We start from the raw sequence: 12,341 nt of genomic DNA on the forward strand, positions 1-12,341 counted from the left end.
CGGCATGATCGTCAGTATGACTCCGCGGTAACGGCGCGATCGTCGGTAGGACTCCGCGGTCACGGCGCGATCGTCGGTATGACTCGCGGTCACGGCGTGATCGTCGGTATGACTCGTGGTCACAGCGTGATCGTCGGTAGGACTTCGCGGTCACGGCGCGATCGTCGTTATGACTCCGCGGTCGTCGTTATGACTCCGTAAATGTGTCCGCAGGCCCGCGTTTCTCGGCGTTTCGTGTCCGCGACAATGACGCAGCGTCGCTCGTTGTTCTGCTTTGGGGGGAATAGAAATAATATGGTATAAATTTGTATAAGATATATTTATTCATGGAATTTGTATGCCACTCGTTTAAAATAATAAATCTGTAACAAGACAATTTGTCTCATCAATTACCTAAAATTTTATCGATTCTTTCAATAGCCATTGTGATTTCATTCTCTTCAGGAAGCTTCAATTTTACAAAATCTGTGTCACACAGAATTTTAGCAAGAATATCTTTTGCTTGGAATATATCTAATTTCATATGATAATAGTCCAGTGTAAAACCATTGAAGAGTGTTAATTGCTCATTATTTTCTAAGTGTTGAACTCGTATGTTGACTATGTATAGTAAAAACTGACAAAATTGTTTTAAATCAAGTCCATAGGAAGCGTTCAGCATCACTTGACAATGTTGCTCCCACCCTTCCATATCATGACAGTCGGATATTTCTTTCTTTACAGCGTCTAAGTTCGCTCGTAGGGAAGCCCACATTTTGTCAATATTACATCCGTTGACCCAGTTGTGGTTAATCGAAATTGTGTCTTCCTGGAAAAAGGTAATAATTAAGTCCTACAAGCAGTTAAGTTAGATATCAATCCAATGGATGCATACACAAAATATATCGCAAAAAGTGTAGTATGGGGTTTAGTGAAATCTTCAAAGTGTGGTAAATCTTAACAACTCAGCAATCCAGATATCCCACGGTTTAATATCCTTTCATTTCAGGTGAAGGCATTAACTTTTGGATTTTGAAGTAGACTAGACATTCTATCTAGATATGGATCACATGTCGCCAATTTTTTTATCCAAAAAGAATATAGATCTATTTGACTTGGTTCAACACCATCCCTTCAAATTCATATACATATGTCTGTTAGCATAATAACTTGAGTAAAAATCATCCCATTTTGATGAAGTTTGGTACAAACGTAATTTGTAGGTTATAAGCCTACTCAAATGAATTCACAAACCACCATGATCAGGCTACTGCATTGGGACAGGGCTTTATGAAGTTAAAATGAGTTTTTCCCATTTTGGATCCCCCAAATATAAAATTTTGCAATTTCTTTCCAAACCATTGTTAAAGGTAAAAAAAATCTAATAGTTACCATAACAGTGTGTTAGTATCCACCAAAAACTTGTTTAAAAGTACCTATTTTGGGACTTTTGTGTTCATGACATGAAGTAAAACTGATAAAACTAGACATAATCAAATCACTGAATCTTAAGAGGTTAATGCAACCAACTCACCATATTCCACACCTGATGATGCCATCCAGATGGGACAAAAATTGCATCGCCCGTTTCTTGTATAATTTCATATTTGCGAGATAACTTATGATAATCTTTGTATTTTGACGAATCTTGCAATGAAGGAGAATCAATATCATATACTAAACTCGCAAAGTTATCCATTAGGCATTTTTCTTGGCCGGGTGGAAAAAGAACCCAACGCTTCTTACCACAAATGTTCACAGACCAACTGAAGGACGAAAATACATCTGCGTGAAATGGTGTCCTGGAAGAAATTAACCAAAGTCAAAATTAATATTATTAATCAGACGGTTTCTTTTAGGGTAAAGGGCTACTTAATAATCCTTGAACAAGGATACTGAAGTAGACATTCTATTTATATGGAACGACTGTAGCCAATTTTTTCTCAAAGGAACATAGTGAATGAAACTTTCATAGTAGTGTTTCGCTACTGAAGATAATTTCTTTAGGTTTTTGATACATAATATAGCGTTATCATGGTTTAAAATCATCTGTTTGCATACATTATTATTGGGTTCACTATTCAGTTGATGTATTAGGTAAAATCTGTCAACAGTTACTGTAGTTGAATATTTTTCGTGCGGTTGGTGCAGTATAATCATCGTGTTTTTTCGTCAAGTGTTGTTTATTGTGTTGTACACTCTTGTTCAGTGAAAAAATGAGTGTGTCAAAAAGCCAACGTAATGTGGTGACAGAGGAACAAAAATTGAACACGATCGGACGAATTGATAAAGATGAATCTGAGACCAAAATATGTCATGAATTAAACGTGGGGAAAAGCATGGTGAGTGACTGGCGTCGTTATCAAAAACTTTGATAGACTCTAGAACTCAAATCGAGACTGAAAAGGATTTATCTGAACTGGGTTACTTGCGAAAACTTTCAAATGAGATGGTTGATGATGCTTTGTGGCTATGGTTCTTAGAAAACAGAAGGAGGGGCATTCCTATTTCAGGACTATATTTTAAAAGAGAATTGTATTTTATCATGTTCACTGTCAGTTTATTGGACTTTGTTGTGGAGTTGAGTAGTGCGGTTAAGTAATTATTGAGTGATTGTTAAACCGTGGATTAAAAAAGTGTTAGACATAGATTAATATCATGGCAACCGCCTGTAAAATGAGCAAACCATCCACAGTAAAGCAAGGGAAATTGTAAGACCAACAGGCGCCGTGTGTAGGTATTACACATCTACTGGGAGGAGAAGTAATATAGACAACATTTTTAGGGCGACTAGTAGCAGATCGCCAGGCTGTGTGGCCCCTCCTGGCTGCAGAGGGGCCATGCGCAAACAAGTCGTTCGCTTACTATAGGTAACTACTCACCAAGATCCTTTTGGGCCCATGTAAACAAATCTGTAATCATCGTGTACATCTTGTCTCTGCAAGAAATATTCGTTTAGCCAGTCGGATGCAAAAAAAGAAGGAACCTGGTATATTTTTTCATCAGGAAACTCTCTCATGAAATGCCAGTCCTACAAATGGATTGTGAATTAGTTCATTCCAAAATATAACAGAAATTTCAATGAACTTTTGTGCAAGAAGATTTAAATTAAGAAAATATCGTTCAATTGATAATATGGATAGTCAAACCTTAGCATGCTACGACTTTAATAAAAACACCTGCAAAAAATGAACAATTGTAAACGTACTTTTAAATAATAGCAAGGCAGTTCAGGAGAATAATTATTACAAACATAAGATTTCCAATATTCTAAAAAAGTATTCAATACTTGTTCTTCCTTCTTTTGAGAATTGTAATATTTGTCACTACAATCAGCAACTGGCACTTGTGCATCACCTAAAACAAAATAATGTGATCAATGTCACTGGCAATTGTACGGTGTTTACACTACAGACCAGTAATTGGCAAATAAAGAAGGTTAAATTAAGTTACCTGATTTTACCGTATGGTCAAAGTTTCATCCTGACTGGATTAGCCTATGCGCTTTTTGGCAACATCAGGTCCTTCTTATGTAAGTGCCAAAATGTTGATAATCCAGTCAGAATGAATGAAGGACCATAATTATTTAACAACATGTAATTTAACCTTTTTGATAATCATAAAATTACACTACTTACAAAGCCCATGAAGGAGTCATTCCACCATCCCGCGATGTTATAGAGTTAAGACAGCACGAGCAGTTTATAAGGGAGTATTTCATTTGGTCCAAAATCGTTTGGTCCACAAATTGTAAAACAGTTCGTTTGGTCCAAAATCGTTTGGTCCAACACTTGTAAAACAGTTCGTTTGGTCCAAAATCGTTTTATGATCCAGTTGGGGAGTATTTCATTTGGTCCAAAATCGTTTGGTCCACAAGTTGTAAAACAGTTCGTTTGGTCCAAAATCGTTTGGTCCACAAGTTTTAAAGCAGTTCGTTTGGTCCAAAATCGTTTGGTCCACAAGTTTTAAAACAGTTCGTTTGGTCCAAAATCGTTTGGTCCAAAAGTACAGGCAAAACCAGAATTACAATAGTGTATTGTGGAGTAAACTTATGAAATAGACTGTACGTTTCACTGTGGACCATTCGATCGGGTCGTTTTATTCAACACTATTACGAGTTCGTTTGGTCCAAAAGTATGAACTATTGCGTCCCTCACATAGAAGGCGTTCAAATAATCGCCGTCACGTCGTCAACCCAACCGCCTGCCTTCCGAGGCCTATTATTTGTTGTTTTGTGATATGTTTCTAAATAATATATATGTTTGCATTTCTAAACACGTACATATATACATATATTTATTTATATATAATATGTTTGTGTAATGTTTACTTTTTATCCCCAGTCAATCTTAAAACAACGCGTTTTAATTCCCTAGATTTGTGGATAAATATTGACTTTGCTTTGAGTTTGCATTTAATGTTAAACAGATGGTTTATTTTTAATCTTACTAATATTATAAATCTGAAAGTTTGTGAGTTTGTGTGTGTGTTTGTGTGTGTGTGTGTTGCTCAATCACTCATAAACTACTGGACGGATTGGGCTTAAATTTGGCATGATGATAGCTCACATTCCCAATTAATGTTAAAGCATATTATTATCCCAAAAATCCTTTCGGGCTCCGCCCCAGTGGCTCTACTGGCTCAGATGCTACTGCAAACCATCTGTCAAGATATAGGTACTACTGTAATTTAAGGTTTCTGTGTTTGGATGTTATTAGACACGATAAGAACACAATGAACTTCTTCTGCAGATGAACAATCTGTTGGTTACGAGAAATATAAGCCGAATTAATAAATGCCACAATTCAAGCGCATTAAATTGACTCTGGTCTGAGAAACTGTTTATAGTATGGAGTTTGGGCCTTTTTGATGTCACCATCTGGGTAAGTAACTTTGAGAGATCAATGATTTTTGTTGCTGAGTAGCGCCAGTAAACATGCGCATCACTTCTTTAGTTGAATAACATTCACTGACTCCATTGTGTATTCTTTCACTAAGCTGAATGAATGCATCAAAGTAAACTCTCTAAAAGTATGTAATAAACTGGAATTTAGGATTAATAACTTTCTATAACTTATCATGCATTTATTCATAAAATTATTAAAAATTTAATCCAGTTACTGAAAACCCCTATTATTAAAAAAAAAATATGGGCAACGTGCCTGAATGTTTGTCTCAGACAATTATGCATATCACAAAGAGTAGGCCTATAATTGATGTATCTTAATGATATGTCTATGATAAATAAAAGTAGCCTATTTAACATTCATTTTCATAGACTGTAAAAGCCTTCTGCACTTTTATTAATCTGTATCGTATTACATAATGGGAAATTGTCCAATGATTAAATACACATGTATAACAATAATCTCGTGATGATCTGTCAGTATTGAATAATAAGACAAAATATCGGCAAAAGTAGTCAAAAAGGCAGACACCAACCAGTACAATAGATATAACATAATTCAATAAGAAATGATTGAAAGAGTTACTGTAATATTAAGATTATATAACTGTTCGTAATGGAACGTTATATTGCTAAACATGACATTATACAGAAGAACATCAATTTCAAAATAAGAAAATAAGATCCTTATATATAATTCTGTAAGACAAAATTTTTACCAGGAAATTGTGGACGTCCAGAAAATATGAGTAGGCTAATTAATGTAATTTTCATGTTCTATTTTAACCTTTTGATTAAGAATTATAGACAACCATGATCAATAGTAAACACTCCATTGTAAATAGGTACCGGTACAACAATACAAATTAAGGTGTATGATAAACATTTAAAACACGTTGGTCCACTGAACACTCTGTATATTAGAAGGTCGCCAAATGTGATAAAAACTGTTAATTTATAAGATTTCCAACCGTATGGTACACTATTGAGCTTTAAGTTTGTTTATGTACGCTTTAGTGGTTTGAATACAACAAAACATGGCGTCTTTAACGTTAAAAACATAGAAAGTCAACATGTTTAAAGCAAAAATTGTATTAATATTATTATTGTATACGACGGCGGATATTTGAACGCCTTCAATGTGAGGGACGCAATAGTTTATACTTTGGACCAAACGAACTCGTATTAATGTGTTGGACCAAACGATTTTGGACCAAACGAACTGTTTTACAACTGTTGGACCAAACGATTTTGGACCAAATGAACGGCAATATAAACGTACAGTATATTTCATAAGTTTACTCTACAATGCAACATTTTACTTCTAGTTTGGCCTGTACTTTTGGACCAAACGATTTTGGACCAAACGAACGTGTTTTTAACTGTTGGACCAAACGATTTTGGACCAAACGAACGAGTTTTTAACTGTTGGACCAAACGATTTTGGACCAAACGAACGGCAATATAAACTGTGGACCAAACGACTTTGGACCAAATGAAATTGGATAAAACGATTTTGGACCAAACGAACGAGTTTTTAACTGTTGGACCAAACGATTTTGGACCAAACGAACGGCAATATAAACTGTGGACCAAACGACTTTGGACCATTTGAAGATGATCCGTTTATAAGCTACAGTATACTTAATGTAAGAGTAGTTTCATAACTTACTGGAGTGAAAAATATTCAAAAAATCACAAAACATAAATGGAAATAAATCACTCCATTAAACAAACACAGCGTGAACTGGAACGAACGAAAACATGTTTCCATTGGTCCCCGCTTGGCAGCAGCACTATGCCACTATGCAGACCTAGATCCTAGATAGGCGTTATTAGGAACCTGGGCGATATTCGGGCCATATACCTTACACTGCTTACAAAGTCAATAAAGGAGTTAAAATCATTTTATCGATGATCTTAATCTGTATGAATTATCCTAGATTTTCCATATGTGAGGAATAAGTGCAGGATGGATATGATGCCCTGTGTAGTTTGTTACTGCCTAGGACAAATTGATGTATTTTTATCGAGTTCCGTTGAATCTAGAGCCATTAAATTTAAAATCAAAATGTTCTTTAACAGCTTGATCTACTTTAAATACACACTCCATGGATTAGATATACAGGATGTTGTTTTTTTAATGCAATCCAAATTAGAAGCGCATGTAAGAAACTTTGTAACTACAAAACAAACTCGTATGTTGGTATCTCTGTTTTTTTCTACTTCATTGCAAATCAGCTAGAATGCATTGTTGCATAGTTATCTATGAGGTTTTTAGTGTTATTGGGAATTTATTGAGTTTATGGTTAATACCCACTCTTAACTCAACATGGGTTTTTTCAAGCTCAGAATAGCCTACATAAATTAAATCATTGGTTCGAAGCCAAGATAGGTTTGAAATTAAGTTTTCATAAGTGATTCCTCCTAAATTTAGGCCTAAACTTACCTAAGAAATCAACTATTCCACAGTGAAGTAAGATACAGAGGATACAATCTAATGGGACAACCGTGCGCTTTTAGCTCTGGTATGTTGGGGCGGAAATCTACTAGTATCAGGCAAGGAAGAGCCCGATCGGCGATGGCCACATAGCATTGTTGTTGCCACTACTTAGTAGTAAGTTAGTACTTTATGGTGATGGGGGAAAGGAGAGTGGAAGAGGACTAGAGGAATAGAATTTGCTCAAGACACCAGCGACTATGATGCTAGGCACCACTTAAGTGTACCAAATGAATGTATCATCTGTATCATAAGTACCCTACTTCTCTGTGACTATTCATATAATTGTAAAATGTTAAGGATCTGTATAAAACCTTTTTAAGGTACTTTCCTGATAAAAGGAACATTCATTTATATCGATGATATTTTTCGATATATCGATATTTTTGTTTTCCGTTACGATCTATATTCCTGACGGTTTTAATATCTTCAAACGCATTTAAATTACATATTGACAACCAGGGCCGGCCTAAGTAAAAAATTGCAAGTGTGCAAGACTCACATAGCAAGCCACCAACCGGGATGGGATACCGCCAGGTCAAAGAAGGGCCGGGGGTCCGCGCCCGGAAAAATGTAGAAATTTAAGGTCTAAAAACACAGTTTTTTTCCATTTGTCTTAAATAATAACATTAGGTTTAACGAGTAGGCTACCTAGGTTTGCTGCTACAAGGAAACTAATAAAGTGTGTTTTTTTGTTATTGATAGCTTAGTACAAAATAAATAAATTTGATCAAAATACAAAATATATCCATAAACAAGCAAACTACAACATTTGACAATATTCTCCATAAGAATAACATGGGAATTTTAAATTTACAATTTTTTTAATTTTCTCCGTTACTATTAACCAAACAAAAATACTTTTATATACTAAATTAATTGTTTTTTTAAGCTCTTTAAAAAGGTCTATTTAGAGAAATTGGGAAATTTTGTGTTTTGAGGGTCAAAAGTGAGAAAAACCTATTTTTACCCGATAAAACCGGAAAGCCCCGTTCCCATGGTCCGATCATGCTGGTTCGCGAACTCATTCAAGTTTTAACAATTCAAGCACCTACATTTCTCAGAAAAGAAGAAGAAAAAGCATACAAATTTAACAATTTAATCTATGCTTAATATTTTCTATTAGGCTATCTATTATCTTTTATCTATTTAATCTATGTATTTAATTTAGCAATTTAATGTATGCTCTGAGACAGACATTAAAAGATATCCTAATAAAATTGTTCTTGGATTACCCTCAATTTTTTTATACCGTATCTAGCTTCTAATTTAGGGGTCAGCTGCCAACCCCCTGCCCCTATCTGGGTACGCCCATGTCTTAAGACATATTTAAAAACAATTTTAACGTTAATTTGTTACTACACTATTAATCAACGAACTACCACGTTAATCAAAAACTGTCCCAAGGTTATGCACGCCTTGCAAAGCTTTTCCCTTTAATCAATAGGAAATCTACTCTGAAGCCAGCTTGTACAGTTCTAATCTATAAATCAATAATTCGGCCCTTGATTACATATGCATCTCCTATCTGGGGATTAGCTATATCAAAAAACAAACTCTTCAAAATTCAAGTGATTCAAAACAAAATTCTAAGAATAGCGGTGAATGCTCCCTGGTTTGTTAGAAACAGGCATAAGTTATACATGAAGAACTAGGAGTGGAGTCTATCTCGGACTTTATTGAAAAAACCACCTCAAAATTTCTAAATTCTTTAAACGATGTTCCTGGTGCATTAACTTTTCATCTTGGTGAAGCAACTGAGAACAGGAGGCTACGTCGAAGGCTCCCTCAAGATCTATTGGATGAATGAAGCCTAAAGAAGATTAAATTATTCTCTAAATTAATTATGTAACTTTGCCTGTGTAAATAAATGATTTTTCATTTCATATGTTACAGGGTGTCTCAGGTTTGGGCGAACCCACGATGTTACTATAGTTAATTTCTTATTAATTTTGTTAAGACTTCTGTGTATAATGTCTACATTGAACCAGTTCTAAATAAATGATGCTGTAAAAAAAAAAACACAATTTTGCACAATATACAGATAAAAAACACAGATATTTATAGAACAGAATACATGCATAAGTGAAACAACAGGCTATTAGGTCCTAATTCTATTTGTTCTTTTATTTTTGTTGGCGACACACTACTTACCATATTTCTCAAGAATGTAGTGAAAATTTGGTTTGTTATCTTTAACCCAATAGTTACATCCCCACTCTGAGGAAACATTTGTAATAATGCATGGAATATTTAATTGCATGTGCTGTTTTAGGAAATTGTCATAGAATAGTTCTTCATGACTGTATATTTCTATAAAAGGTATGTTGTATGCTTCTTCATTTTTCGAATTGTCATGAAAATAAGGAAATCCAAAATTCACTGAGAGGATGTTAAAACCAGAATTTGACTGCGAGTTTTCAGCATGAAACATTTTAATAGGCCTAGGCCTAAGATCAAAATGTATTTATTTATTTATTGCTCTTGAAAATTTTTACATTGTGTAGCATATACACAATAAATAAACACAATAAATACCGGTACACAAAAATAAATCAATAAACAGCAGTTAAATTGTAGGCTAGTCCATCGAAATGAAAACAAAGCTAGACATATTTGTTTTAACTAAACTATTATCACTGTATACAAGATTACAAGGTTCTTCATTGGGAATATTCAAAAATGATTGAGGGGCTTGGAGGTTAGGTTACTACAGTAACTGGGATCGAGAACTGAGCTGATCAAAGATCAAGAGCAATGAATACAAACAACACTCTTGCACTAATGAATACAAAAAGGGTTTGTATTGTATTCATTGAAAAGAGATTAAAAAATCAAGATAAGAAAGAACAACAAACTAAGTTAACTAAACTAAATGAGGTTGGTTAAGGTTATAGCAAAGCAAAGGCATCACTAGTTCACAGCACTCTGCACTGAGTGCACTCACAGCAGAATAGTGATGTGCGATACGTATCGTATCGTATCGGAATATCACGATACGCGAGGGACGATACGATATTTCGATACGATATTTGAAAAACGATACGTATCGTATCGCCTAAAACGATATTTGTATTTATATCGGCACATAGAGCGATACGATTCATGTCAAAACGATATTTTTAAGCTTTTTTGCGCAGGCCGAGCAAACTGCAAAATCTGTACTCTGTGGATGTGTAGTCTGAAATAGGAGTTTTTGATGTCTGTATTTTTGGTTTTTACTTGATAATGTACCAGTCCCATCCACTGAGCTAAAATTATAACTGGAGGTAGCACAGCCAAGGCAGAAGTCTGTCAAAAGCGTGTCGCTGATTTTGTTAGGTTGGTATAGCAGTGGGTTTTCTTATCATAGCAATAACATGGCTTCTTATAACTAGGTTGGTATAGCAGTGAGTTTTCTTGTCATAGCAATAACATGGCTTCTTATGACATGACACCCGCCTCACGCAAACATGGCGGCTGGCGACACGCATCTTTGACATTCAGTGCTACCTCCAGTTAGATTGATAACTCAGTGATCCCATCCCAGTCCATTTCCACTAGCGTGCTATGGCTATCTGGCAGTCTGGCACTAGCAGTGCAGACTGCAGACTGCAGAATGTGGGAACTGTCTGTGGCTGTGGCAATTACATTAATGTATCTGCAATCCTAAAATGCTATGGGAAGGATAGGGAAACAGGTCCAAGACGTAGGGAGTTGTGAAGGAAGTAGTAAAGGCGAGTAGTGTGGAGTGTGGAAATGGAAATATGTATCTGCAATACTAAGACTGTTTTCAGAGTAAACTAATGATTTTCCTCGAGCAAAGCTTGGTCCCCAGGTACTTATATAAATTTGCCGTTTCTAGGTTAGGTAGGGGAGGGGGAAAACGATACGATACGTATCGTTTTTCGATATTTTTGACGATACGATTCGCGTATCGCGATACAGACGCCCGATTCGATACGGCGATACGATATTTTTTTCCGATACGTATCGTATCGCTGTATCGCGATACGCGTCCGTATCGCCCATCACTACAGCAGAATCTTCGATTTTTCGTTGGTAAACATACATAACATAACCGAAGTTTACGTTTAGGTTTACATTTTTTTGTCTGCATTACGCAAACAGCTGTTTTGGCTGGAAGGCTGGCGGCTGGCTGCAGACTAACATGAAATTGTTTTGAACTTTTATTGCGATTAACATTGACAATGTTTGATCAACATCATAGATTACATATACATGGGAGCGTAGTATTCTACTTGCTGTGTGCCCGTTCTACGCACGGGGATAGTGTAGTCAATTGAAGTCACTGGTTAAAATACTACCTCAATCTCACCATTGAACACTTTATTCTGGTTGTCATTTTCATTAACACTTTGAGTGCCCCAATGCTAGAAAAAAAACTTTTCCATTTGGCCCATTTTTATTTTTTGCCTAATTGTGTTCATTATTAACTATAATATCAATTATAGTCTGAAATTATGAATAATTATTAATTTTTATTCATAATTTTTAACATTTATTTTGTGAGACCACATTGGTACCACTGGGCCATTATTGATCTTTTGGTATTATCTGGCCACGTGAGACCAATGTGTCACCACACTTTGAACGTGGTGCCACATTGGTCTCACGAGGCCATAAACATAACTTGACTCATGGTGGAAGGAAAAAACATAGGTGTGCTATTCCCACATATTCTGACGTCACTCGGATTGCAAACAAAAGATCACCTGATTGCAACTGTCAAATTAGTATGTATTTGTTTTGATTTGATTGTTATTGTTTTTATAATAATAAAAACAATAACAACCAAATCAAAACAAATACATAAACTAATTTGACAGTTACAATCAGGTGATCTTTTGTTTGCAATCCGAGTGACGTCAGAATATGTGGGAATAGCACACCTATGTTTTTTCCTTCCACCATGAACTTGACTAACTCTGGGCCCTGTGAATCCAACGTGGCACC

The 12,341-nt window shown here is 35.5% G+C and overlaps 1 protein-coding gene across 2 annotated transcripts; it reads right to left on the reverse strand.

Moving 5' to 3' along the window:
- Window positions 1–348: 348 nt before the first annotated feature.
- Window positions 349–10,294, reverse strand: LOC129000767 (2-oxoglutarate and iron-dependent oxygenase JMJD4-like). 2 transcript variants are annotated; one of them, XM_054427760.1, is made up of 6 exons: window positions 10,041–10,294; window positions 9,540–9,722; window positions 3,188–3,336; window positions 2,862–3,010; window positions 1,514–1,781; window positions 349–808 (listed from the first exon to the last, which is right to left on the reverse strand). In XM_054427760.1, the coding sequence occupies exons 2-6, from the start codon at window positions 9,646–9,648 to the stop codon at window positions 386–388; spliced, it is 1,098 nt and encodes a 365-aa protein (XP_054283735.1). In that variant the 5' UTR covers window positions 9,649–9,722; window positions 10,041–10,294; the 3' UTR covers window positions 349–385. The 2 variants fall into 2 exon arrangements, with proteins under 2 accessions (XP_054283735.1, XP_054283734.1); XM_054427759.1 differs by having other exon boundaries at window positions 9,540–10,294.
- Between the last annotated feature and the right edge of the window lie 2,047 nt (window positions 10,295–12,341).

Source organism: Macrosteles quadrilineatus, unplaced genomic scaffold (assembly GCF_028750875.1).
Source record: "Macrosteles quadrilineatus isolate MER2022 unplaced genomic scaffold, UCM_ALF_1.0 Scaffold_8__2_contigs__length_117827958, whole genome shotgun sequence".
NCBI lineage: Eukaryota > Metazoa > Arthropoda > Insecta > Hemiptera > Cicadellidae > Macrosteles > Macrosteles quadrilineatus.

What these genes read in the sequence shown, in the direction of transcription:
- LOC129000767 (XM_054427759.1), bottom strand. Translation starts at nt 9,819, where the DNA reads ATGTTTCATGCTGAAAACTCGCAGTCAAATTCTGGTTTTAACATCCTC. An exon ending in TGCCTTGCTATTATTTAAAA is followed by an intron (nt 3,011 to 3,187) that starts GTACGTTTACAA and finishes ATCCATTTGTAG; the next exon opens with GACTGGCATTTCATGAGAGA. An exon ending in ATGGGCCCAAAAGGATCTTG is followed by an intron (nt 1,782 to 2,861) that starts GTGAGTAGTTAC and finishes AATTTCTTCCAG; the next exon opens with GACACCATTTCACGCAGATG.